Raw genomic sequence first — 12,305 nt, forward strand, 5'->3', positions numbered from 1 at the left:
TCTGTGTCAGTTTCTCTGCTGCTTCTGGATGTGGAAGGAAGCCAGATGATTTGTTTCTGTTCCCACATGTTGGGGGACCCTCTGTGTTATTACCATAATGAGGTTTCTTGTAAAACTGATCAGACATATGCTTGGGGAAGGGATAACCTGATTAATATGATACTTCTTAACTAGGTTGCTTGTATTTTTCAGTTTCCTTTTGTACCATATAACACCTGAATGCTACTGCTGGCTGTTTTTGTTTAGTTTGTCCATAAAGTTAGGCTGTTGCTTGACTTAAGATCTTTGATTGTGGAAGTCATGTTCAGGAACTACAATGGCTCACTCTGGTTTCTTTTTTAGATCAGATCTACAGATGATACCAACCCTGCTCAAGAACTGGAAAGAGCTGCTTGGCAGCAAGAAAGAAGCATTCTGCAGGATGCACTGAAACAGGCAGAATCCGAACTGGCTAAAGCAACTGCTGAAACTGAAAACAAAGCAATGTTGGAAGCATTCAATCCTAAGGTAAAATGATAGTGATGTTTAGCAAATGCCTGTCTGGAGCTGCAAGAGCAGGCAATGCTAAAGGCATTAGCACATCATTTAAACCAGATGTGTCCAGCCCATGAACCACATGTGGCTGTGAAGAGCACTTAACATGGTCCCCCAAGGCCATACACATTTAGCATATGATGTGACTTTTCGTGATAATGTTAATGAGTCAATTGCATGTAGCTTGAGTGTTGACTGTGTGGGTAACAACGGAACGCTGAGGAGGGGGGGAACGCAGAGCAGGGCTCACTTCATCTCTTGTGAATGGGGTCTGATAAAAATCTGCACATGTTACACAGGATGTGCTTGTGCCACTTGATGAGTAAAATGCAGTCATTGCCAATAATAATACCCAATAATAATAGCCAGTACCCTGGGCTGCTGCAAAAGAGGAGTGGCCAGCAGGGTGAGGGAGGTGATTGTCCCCCTCTTGCTCTGCCTTTGTGAGGCCCCATCTGCAGTACTGTGATTGAAACACGGGGTCCCCAGTACAGGCAGGATGTGGAGCTCTTGGAGTGGGTCCAGAGGAGGGCCACAAAGATGATCAGGGGGCTGGACCCCTCTCCTATGAGGAAAGGTTGAGAGAGCTGGGCTTGTTTAGCTTGGAGAAGAGAAGGCTCCGGGGAGACCTTATTATGGCCTTCCAGTACTTGAAGGGAACTTGTAAAAAGTTGTTCACTTTCTTCTTATATGATCTAATAGTGATAGCACAAAGGGGAATGGCTTTGAACTAAAAGAGGGGAGATACAGGTTAGATGTTTGGAAGAAATTTTTTACTCATAGGGCGGTGAGGTGCTGGAACAAGTTATCCTGGGGAGGATGTCATGTGCCTTGGTTTCTCTATTTTTCTTACTAGTTGCATTGCTCTTCTGTACACAGTGATTGACTTTATAGATAAATGTGAATTAAGAACACTCGTTCCCAGTATGTCCTTCATCAGAAAAGATTCTTTATAACTTTCTTGGTTTTAAATAGAAACTTGCACCAAAAACCATCTATCTCTTTGGAACTGCTTTTTACTTTTAAATGTGAAGAAGATTCAGATTTCTTGTCTAAGCACGGAAACATCCTTTTTTACTTTTTCCTAATTTTAAATTTTCCTCTGGCAGATTTGATTGTAATCAAGTCAGATAGACACCCACCCCAACATGCTTTCTGATTGATATTTATTTAATACAATTGCTATCATTAAAGATTAAAAGTGTTAGAATCTCAGCTATGACAGTTTTGATGTGAAACTTTCAGGCGATTTAATGCCCTCTGATACTCTGAAGTTGGTTGCTTTTTAGTTTGGAATGGAGGTCTTGCAGCAGCCCTTTCATCAGCAGTACAGACGTTGCACACAAAAACAGCACACCAACCAGTAACCATACCAAAACATTTTAGCCTAGCCAAGACATAAAGAAGTTCAGTGAAGTGGTACAAACCTCTATTTATGGTGTTCAGAGTGTAATATCATCGGTTTGCATAAAAAATACACAAGTAATAGAATCATTGTAATAACTACTTCAAAATTTAAAGAGGAATCATAGAATTGTTTGAATTGGAATGGGCTTTTAAAGGTCATTTGGTCCATCTCCCCTGCAATGAGAAGGGAAACCTACAGCTAGATCAGGTGCTCAGAGCCCTGTCCAGCCTGACTTTGGATGTCTGCAGGGACGTGGCATCCACCACCTCTCTGGGCAACCTGTGCGAGTGTCTCACTATCTTTACCGTACAATGCTTCCATAGTTCATAATTATTAAATAGCTTTATGTGATCTTGCAAAGCAAAAATCACTTTAAATACCCACGCCCAACCAATTTCTGTGAATCCTTGCTGGAAAATGCAGTCAACTTTTCTAGACTTGCTATAGCTAGATCTTCACGGCTTTAATTTTTTTTTTCCTTCAGTTACAGAGATTATATAGGAAGTACCTAAGAGCAGAGAGCTTTAGAAAAGCTCTGGTTTATCAGAAGAAATACCTCTTGCTGCTTCTTGGTGGATTTCAAGACTGTGAACAAGCAACTCTCTCTCTAATAGCACGCATGGGAATCTACCCCTCACCTGCAGACCTGCAGCTTCCTGCCTCCCGCTCCCGCGCTCTGACCAAGTTCAGATGTGCAGTCAGGGCGGTCATTGCTGTATCAAGGTAAAGACACTCGCTTTCTTGGACATAGATAAAATGGGTAGTTGATATGGCTTATCCTACCTGAATATTAAGCAGGAGCTTTCTCTAGAGTATGACTTGTCAGCTGTAACTTTGGCCAAATTGCCATTTCAGAATCAGGGCTATGTTGAATTTGTACCAAAACAAGGATTTGTAAAAGCTGATTCCATCTGTTGATTGATGCTCAGTTGCAGTGTATTTGTACATCACTGCACAATAATTACAAGCTGATCTTTTCATTTTTTCCCTTATCTATTTGGGACATACTGGGTAGCCTCTTGTATTGTAATGTTACTATCCCATCAGTGATGATTTTCTTCTCCTGAGCTCTGTACCCTGTATTTCATTGAGTATGATTCTGTCATGCACCATTATTTACTATGGAGTGGATTTCGATATCTGTGCACTATCCCTTATTGTGTCTTGAGTTCATCTATTGGAAATAAAAGTTCTGAATGTAATAGGAAGTTACTTCTGAGCAATCTCCTTGTTTACTAGAAACTGTTACAAGGAAGCTTAAGACTTTCTGGATTGTTGTCTTTGAAATGGATACTATAACGATAGCAGTATGAGAGCAGATAGAGACCTCCAAACTAACTCTCTGAGGCCCCAAAGCTCCCTGGAATTTAGGGCTGGAGTGGAGAAACATTTTTAAAACAAACTGGCTAACATTTCCAGCATCTCTGAGTGAATACAAACTAAGGGAGTTAATAGCCATCACCCAACACAAAGCAAGGGTATCCTAAGACTGTAAAGGGGATGTTGTGGTTAAGCTCCAATGTCTGTTCCTTTTTTGCTGTCCCATTGAGCCATTTTGAGCGACTGGGTTACTGTTTTTTTTAATTCTTTTTCTTTTTTTCCCTCCTATATGCATAAGATTACGTGGTTATATCTTCTCAAAATTTCTTCCGTGTTTAGAAACTGGGGAAAATAAGCAAGAGTGGGTTAAAAGCAAACAAATAATAATAAAAAGAAATAAAAGGTTAATGTAAACAATCTGCTGTCACCTCAGACCCTTAAGATTGGGTGGTCTTAGCACTGCAGAGAACTGACAGGTGACACAGTTATCATTGGGAAGACGCTGGCAGTCTTCCTTCTCCATTCCTACAAGGATTGTTACTTAACTCAATAATACATTTAATATGCTTTGTGCCTACAAAAAGTTTAATATTAAAATTTAGAGTATTTTTTCCTGTTATTATTGTTGTATATGTTACTATATGATTGTACCAATTTATTCTGTTACCAAGATTGAAGTTTTTGGTGAGAAAGTGGAACAAGCTTAACAGAAAAAATGCCCAGGGTGAAACCACTTCCCAACATACAGGAAATAATACAGGTAAGCTTTTGGTCAAGTACATTTTTTAAATGATAATTTATCTCTAGCAATGTTTCAGTAGACAAACAAAAAATCACCGTAAAAGAGACAGAAAAGCAAAATATTTGTTGACACAAATCTGTTTATCTTGATTATGAGTTTAAAATGGCACTGTAAGAAGTTAAAAATGAAAACTTACAGAATTTATAACTTCACAACAGCATCAAAATCTTCCTCTTCTCCCTTGCAACTGCTCAAGCTGTAAAGCAGTCATACGTTCACTAAACTATCAGATAATTTTTTCATATTTTTTGAAGTTCCTATAATGGAAATCAATGCCGTAAGTTATTAATAAGACAAATACTGCTGTAACAGTATTAAGATTGGTACATGCAGTATAAAAAGAAGTCTTAGAAGGGATGTGCTTTCCTGTGTTGCCAGTGGTGGAAAAACAGTTTTAAATGGTTCCAGAGATTTGGAAGAGGCTCAGATTTTGATGACAGGTTTTCCCTGAATTTTAGACGCTATAGATGATGGTCTAATAGACTTCAGTAAGGGCTGGGTTCCTTTGAGTTACCTATGGATTTGTCTGATGGCAGTAAGAACTTGAACAAGTGTCTTCGTGTGGTACCCCATATTGTGCAATATATGTGTAATATTCCAGTTGTGGCTTTTCAATGCTAAACAAAAACATAACAGTACATTTTTCGTTACCTGGTATATGAACACACTACATCACTTTCGGTATTTTAGATTGGGAATACTTACTTTAAAACAAAAATTTTAATAAATTTCCTATATACTACTTGTGATATGGGTCCCTTGAAGCCTCACTACAAAATAGCATCTGTCAGGCTCTCAGAAGAGCAAATCAAATCATTGATAGTGATTTAAAAGAGGACATATCTGAAGTATTTGTTATTGAGAATAACGAATCAACAAACAATCCTTTTTTTGCCACTTGTCTCACAACCAACTAAAATAGACGCATTTGTAATATACATTTTAAAACAAAACCAAATATATATTGCTGCAATTCTTGTGAGGTTTTTTAATTGGTTAAATATAAAAAGGCTTCTGTAAGTGGTTTTTAGTGAGTACTTTTCAACTGTTTCATATTTAACACAGCCTCTGGTGCCAGAACAGAAACTCTGAAACAGCAGCAGTTCCCAGCTGTTCATGTAAGCTCTCCCCCAACCCGGGACACTGGCCTATTCCACAGAACCAGCTCTGCAAGATCTTTGAGCTGCTCCTCCAAATCCTCTCACCGGTCACACAGCAGGTCAGTCTGCAGTCTGGCTGATGTGTAATCACCTCATCAGACAGACTTTGCTAAAAGTGAGACAGTACTTGGAGGAAGTACTTGAACAAGAAGTCTGGGTCTTGTAAATGTTTCCTCAGGTTCAGGTTTCTACAGAAGAGAATGTCTCATTTGCTTTGAGCGTGTCTGATGTTCTTGCACTGAGAACACTCAGGGTGTTCTCCAGTTCAATCTGGATATGTGAAAACACTTCCGATGATGTTATTTTTCAGCCTTCTTTGAAGGGGAGTTCTTGGTGTTTTTGCCTACTAAATTGGGGATTGATTTTTAAGTGTGAAGTAGATTCCTCCTCCTGCAGACGGGCTCTTCTACCATAGGGAAGCATTGCATTAATGTTAGCTGCCTTCAGACTTGCTGCCACAGACTGAGAGATGGGAACCTGTGCTGTGTACGTTCCAGTTTTTCTGTGTATTACAGTTCTGCACAGAAGTACAACCCAGCTGTGATTATTGCTGGGTTGGAAGTCACTGATGGTAATCTGCATAGCAGTGTTAAGAAGGTCCCTCAGCTGCAAGCTCAGTGCTGGACTTGGAGGAATGTGGCCTTCAGCCATCATTGACTTTTCCAGTCTCAGGCTCTCCAAGCATGTGAAGTAACTTAAGAGTATTGCAGAGTCAGGTTATTCCTCTTCCATGGCTTCTTTCATATGATGCAGTTTTACAGTAGTTGATATGCAGTCCCATCAGCTTGGAACATGTGTGGTTTTTCTTCACCCCCTTGGAATTGGAAACTTCACCCACACAAGAAAGATTATTTATTTTTCTTATTTTAAGGAAGAAAACTGAGTGTTGCAGTTGAACACAGCAGGCAGGTGTAAGTAGCACATGGCTGCTTGGTCACTCCCCTTCAGGAGGATGGGGAAACTGGAAAAGAAAAAAATACAAAAATTTATATATTGAGATAAGGACAGTTTAATGAGAAAAGGAGATCAACAAACCAACCAAACAAAAAAGCCAAACAAACCAAACCAAATCAAACAAAACACAGCCAACCAGAGAAAACAGGTGATACACTCATTGACCAAACTGATCCCTGAGCAGCAGCAGCTTCTCTGGCCAACTCCCTTCAATTTTACAGTTTTTTCTCGTTATGCCCTATGCTATCAAATATTCCTTTGGAAGATTTAGGTCAGCTGTCCTGGTCCTGTTCTCCCCCAGCTCCTTGTGCCTCCCAGGCCCCCTTGCTGGAGGATAATATGACAAACTAAGAAACTGAATCGTCCCTGGCTCTATGCAGCACTGCTCAGCAACAACTAAAACATCCCCGTTGTTAATATTATTCTCATCCTAAATCCAAAGCACAGCACCATACCAACTGCTCTGAAGAAAATTAACTAGAAAATTAACTCTATATCGGTCAAAATAGGACAGGCAGTAACAAGTAAACAGCTGTGGTGAATGAGCATTACCCAAAGACAACAGAAGGTCCAAATTGTTTTAAATTTCATTTTATTTTGTAACCCTACTGGCTGATTTGGGGAACAAGACAGGGCAGTGCTTCTCAGGAAGGACAGGTAGGACTCTGTTTTGCATAGAACTTAGCAGAGAATTGGAGACCTGCAAGCATTTCCCATAAGTCTAAATTCCTACTTCATCCTAGCTCTCTCTCACAGCATGTATCAGGATCTGATAGACAGAAGCACAGGCAGCTTACCTACTGAGATGTCATCTGTATTGTATGAAACAGGAAAATAATCGTCGTAGATCCTTTTTACTCTGTGTGACTGGATTAGTGATAGCTAAATTAAAAGTAGATGTGAGAAGCATTTCCTGGCAGAGAGGAACAGAAGGAAGGGATTGATAGGAACTGCATTCTATTATAAAAAAAAAAAAGGAAAAACCTCCCAACTCCAGGGTAGCAGTATGTTTGCATAGAATGTTCCCACAAAAGTATGTTTCTATTATTAGTTTTCTAAACTATTAATAATGTAGAATAAAGCAATACAGCCACAGTACTTGATTTAAGCTTTTTCAGCCTCATCTTTCCAAGTAGATTTTAACCTGTATGCACTTGCACGTGCAGCATGCTCATCTCCATAGAATTGGGTTTATCCAGCCAGCCATTTGCATTTGCCTCTGACTGCAGCTTTCTTAGAGGAACTTTTGGTTGCTTATCAGGAGAGTGAAACTCACAGGTACTCCAGCTCTTACCAAAACATCCTTTCTTTTGGTTCTTCTGTAAACAAAACTGCCCAGTGTGGGTTTTTTTTTTTTTTCTATTCTAGCTATGTAGAAGTTTTTGGTGGTGTCTGTTGATATTTGCACTGAGTTACTGTCTGTATGACTATAAATTGGAGTGTGGCATGAGGGGAAAAAAACAACAACTTTGTTTTCTTTTTTAAGATTGCCTCCATCCACTTCCAAAAAGTCACCCGTGCCTACTCAGGATCCTGAACGATCACTTACAAAATACATCCACCGCTTGGAGATTATCCAGCAAAGACTAGGAGGGATGCAGCCAGGTAAGAGGAGCCCTGCTGCACTCAGAGCTGTGAGCAACCTGGGGTCCTCTTTGCATGAGTTTTCCTGCATATTGTCTGTAAGACTTAGAGAATGTAAAAAGCATCATGTTAGTGAAAGATTTATTTTGTGTGGGAGGAGAAAAAATTAAGTCTCTGAAATGTCGTACCTCAAACTAGTCCAAGTATGTCATTTCTCAGAATAACTTCAGTGAAATTCTTCTGAGATAAGGGTGAATAATTTCCATGCCATTTTTTCCTCTCCTGTAATCAAGTCTAAATAAGCAAGTTCTGCAGTTTAAATGAAATGTATAACTTGCTTTAAATTCAGTCACTGTAATGTTATTGTAATAGCTGAGTATGGCCGCCTCTGCAGCATGAACTATCCTACTTCCTTCATTTATCACTTCCTGTTGTTTCGTAGCAGATAAAAAATGAAAATACCAAGAAAACCCCAAGGAAACAACCGTATTTTTCTCAAGCTAAAAAATACACAAGGCTGGGGTGCCTCCTCCTGGTCTCCAGTGAGCCCTACACATTGGAGAGGCCTCTTGGCAGCCATTCTTCTCGGGTCTTTGGAACATCTTCCCCAAAACTTACTTTGCCCATCCAAGTTTGTTACTGAGTTTTCTGGTCTGAGCTTGTATGGGTCAAGTCAGATAATGCCATGGATGTTTTTGTCCAACTGTTTTCCCTTTTGACTGCTGTTGCTGATTCTTTCCCTATGTTCTGTATGCTCATCCCCACAATCAGTTGTTTACTTCCTAAGACTACTTGTGGGTCACTGTAGTCATCAATCTCTAGGCAAGAAATGTTTATTTCCTCCTCCCAGCACCTTCCTTAGTTCCCCATACACTCAGTCAAAAGCTGAACAGATTTTACTGTGCAGATGTCATGGCACTAGGGGTGGGCCACTTTGATCCTTCTGCAAATTGCATATGCACACCTACATGTTTCTTTCGCTAAGTGTAACCTTTGTCAACGCTGTTTCTCAGGCAGTCCTGTATCTTATAACTGTCCTGCAGCTTTCGCACCAAGATGTTGGTTGAGCTGAGTTGAGGAAGAAAAAAACATACTTGACTGAACCTGCAGACCTCTGTGACAGTCACTGATACTCTTACTGCCACTTCTTTGATCTCTGTCATCAGCAAATAGATCATCCCTATGGAGATGTTTGTGGTAGGGTGGGACAGGCATTCAGTTGCTGACCCAGCAAAGGTATCAGTAATGGTTAGTACTTACTTCTGCACTTGGAAAAATAATGACTTTAAAACTAACTTCTGAGGCAGATTCTTAAGATCATGTAGTACAATCCTAACATGCCCTTAGATTTAACATTGACAACTTAAACTTGAAAACCATGTGTATTTCTTTAAAAAGAAGATGATTTTGGCTTTGTCAGAGTTCATAGGAGCATGGTACAGCTGGATAACAGCTCTGGGGAAAGTCCAAGACATTGTTTTTCTGGCTGACTTCACCAAATACTTTTTTTTTAAGGTTTAAAAGGTTAAAAAAAAAATAAAAAAAGTTAACTTTGTTTACAAATCCTTGTCTTTTATCCTTAAAGTCAACAGCTACAGCGACACTTCTGTGTGGAAACTAGCATTCTTGGCAGCATTTTTCCTAGAAGCCTTAACATCATGACTTTTGTTTTTTTTCTTCTCCCAAGTACTTTGTTTATGGCAGGTGTAGATAATCAGATGTTAGAATTGAAACCTGAGGTATTCACAGGATAAGGTATTTTGTGCTAAGTGTGGAGCACTTAACTAGGTTACAATGTGTACTGGTTTGAGTACATACCTTACCAGAATGATGCTGTAGGGAGTTGCAGTACAATATGGTAACCTTCAGAACAGAGCTCTGAGTAACGTGAGGTTGCTGAACTTTACATCACCCCACAGATACAACAGCTTGTACAGCAGCAGAGTGCAGGTTGGATCATCACGAGCAGTCAGGTTGAAGAAGCAACCTATTGCTCTCTGTGTACTCTTCTGATTCAGCATTGGTCTTACTGTGTGAATGTTTGCTTTGGAAGGGCTGTAAGCTTTCAAGTTCCTAGGTGATCATGAAGATGGTAATTGCTTTCAGTATAGCTAATGTGAAGTATATTGAGGAAATAACATGCTGCTCACTGCACCCTGTTTAGCATAACACAAGCAGTTTTTTCTAATATCCATTTGTTTTATTTGAATTTAGGACAAGTTCCAGGCCCGCCTTGCCAGAGAAACATGAAAAAGTGATCAGAATGCTTCTGAAATCTGTGCTGTGAAACCGCCAAATTATTGCTTCCTTCTGAGTAATCCCCTGGTGAATGGAGGCACTTGTCATCTGAGAAACTAAATAAAGGGCAGTGCTTTTGCATCAGATTTTCATGACTTTTTATTGTGTTTTAGTACTATAAGAAGAAATTAATATTCACTAAGAGCAATGTTTTACATTCTCATGCAGAATTACTAGTATGTTAACAGCTGAAGTGTGCCTGTATCACTGTACTGTTAATTGCAAAGAGTCTGTCTGGTGTTTATTTTTCTGTAGTGTATAGCTGGATTCCTTGTTTAAAAAAAAAAAGTTATTAAAATCACATTTTATTAGTGAGCTCTTACAGCATATAGTTATTTGTTTTCACCTTACAATTTTTCTTTGCTTTTTTTTTTTTGCTTTTCTGATTGACTGGGTTTTAGTATTTCTGCAAAATTGTTAACTAACAGCAGCTAAAAACTCTCCCAAATCATCTTTAAGACACATTGCCTTCGGGGATTTCAAGATTTGGGTTTTTTTGGCTTTGCAATAAATAGGATTTATTTCCATCAGTCTTCCTCATCACATTCCATTTCAGTATCAGCCACTCCTTGGATTCTTCTGTGACTGACCTTGATCTAATAGAAATTTAAAAGAAGAAAAGAAAAAAGCTAACTTTTCTTGCAATTACTGATACTGTTTCTATCCCTAAAATCAACAGCTATGGTGACACTCTCACATGGAAACTCCAACACTGTGCTCAGCAGGACTTTCCCTGGCAACCTTAACAGGGTGACTATATCCATGATACATTTGACATTACTAGAGAACATCAGTCTTCCTGAATTCATGGCAGGAGCTTCTGTGCCACTTGGAGGCGTGGCTTTGGAGCTCTGGTGCCAGCCCTTGGAAGATGTATTCTTGCCCAGAGTCATGGCACTGCTGGGCCGATCCTGCCATGACCACCTTGGCACCTTAGCACATGCTTCTGGCTGTTGTGAGAAAATGCTGTCCCTGACAAGGCAGTGTATTTTTGTTGTTTACTGGTTGGAGCATCTAGTGCTGCATTCTGGGGTCACAGCTACGCAGGGTACTGCAGTTCAGGCTCACACCTACAGCTCTGAGAGGCAAAGCTGCCCTTGGGCAATGTGGCTTACTGATGAGCGCTGATGGGTGTCATTCTGCATCTGGGTGCTCTATCCCACAGCTCTGCCATGGGTGAAGCCTTCGGGTGCCTCCCTTGCCCCTGCAGGCTGCCTGCTCCAGAGGAACCTGTGCATGAACAAACAATACCTGATTTGGTGTGAAAGCCTGCGAGAGTAAGGTGGCTTCTGCAAAGTTCTAGCCCCACGTGAATTGACAGAGCAAGTTTATACAGATCCATGAGCGTGGCAGATTCCTTTCATTCTGGTTCCAGGGCCTTTAGGCAGATCTGGCATTCTGCCAAACTGTGGCCTGAATGTTAATGGTGTCCTTAATGCAGCATCAGCTTGTGTTCTGCTATAAACAATATGCATCTCCAGTTAGGCATTCACAGTTGACACTGAATAAAATCCATAATTTCATGTTTGCATGTGTATTGCACTTTGCATTTTTCCTTTGCATGTAGGAGGGCTGTCAGGACCTGGATCCGCAGCGGTTTGGTGCCACTTTGTTTGATCTGTGGCAGTGCACCACGCTCTGTAAGTTAAGCATCGTGAGCTGGGCACAGACACGCGTGTGAGACAGAGGCTCGGTCCACGTGTACAGAGCCAACCCTGCACACAGTGGGCTGGGCAGGGGCCAGTGGGCAGTGGCAGCAGCGATGCTACAAATCCCGCGAACAGTGAGGTCTGATGCCCAGCTCTTTGGGCGGACAGCCGGCCCAGCCTTGAGGGACAAAAGGTCCGTTTGTGGGGTGTGTGCTGTCTACGTGCTCTGCTAGTAGTGGGTTGGCACGTCGTGAGGATTGCTCCTGTTCTTTGAAATGAGCGTAGCGCCTGAGGTACGCTGGTACATCTGTCTGTGCTGTAAGCAGTCCAACGTCCGGGAGATTCACTGCTCTGGAGGGGTGGACGAGACTGGAAACGGTCCAAGCGCTATTTCGCTGCGTACAAAACGCTCAGTATTTCCTTGCCGCGCTTTGTGCCATAGCGCAGCGAGCACTACGGCAGGTCAGCCCCAGGGCCGCGCACGCAGCACAGCTCGGCAGCGCGGCGTCCCGATTTCAGAACTGACCGAGGCTCCTCCGCCACCCTGCAGGGCTCCCGCTCACCGAGGACGGCCCGGAGCGAACGCGCGCGGTGGG

The 12,305-nt window shown here is 41.3% G+C and overlaps 1 protein-coding gene across 10 annotated transcripts in view; it reads left to right on the plus strand.

The window, feature by feature from the left end:
* Nucleotides 1-10,146, plus strand: part of PCNT (pericentrin) — a 100,983-nt gene extending 90,837 nt beyond the window's left edge. For 9 of the 10 annotated variants that reach the window (XM_019616812.1, XM_031554069.1, XM_010713135.2 and 6 more), the window contains 6 exons: nucleotides 343-507; nucleotides 2,427-2,665; nucleotides 3,934-4,022; nucleotides 5,130-5,283; nucleotides 7,665-7,783; nucleotides 9,977-10,146. In XM_019616812.1, coding sequence (XP_019472357.1) covers nucleotides 343-507; nucleotides 2,427-2,665; nucleotides 3,934-4,022; nucleotides 5,130-5,283; nucleotides 7,665-7,783; nucleotides 9,977-10,020 — 810 coding nt within the window. In that variant the 3' untranslated portion in view covers nucleotides 10,021-10,146. Of the gene's footprint in view, nucleotides 1-342; nucleotides 508-2,426; nucleotides 2,666-3,933; nucleotides 4,023-5,129; nucleotides 5,284-7,664; nucleotides 7,784-9,976 lie in introns of those variants that run through there. The other variant, XR_002116427.1, reaches the window with a different exon arrangement.
* The last annotated feature ends 2,159 nt before the right edge of the window (nucleotides 10,147-12,305 follow it).

The sequence above is a fragment of the Meleagris gallopavo genome, chromosome 7, assembly GCF_000146605.3.
Source record: "Meleagris gallopavo isolate NT-WF06-2002-E0010 breed Aviagen turkey brand Nicholas breeding stock chromosome 7, Turkey_5.1, whole genome shotgun sequence".
In the NCBI taxonomy this organism is placed as follows: Eukaryota; Metazoa; Chordata; class Aves; order Galliformes; family Phasianidae; genus Meleagris; species Meleagris gallopavo.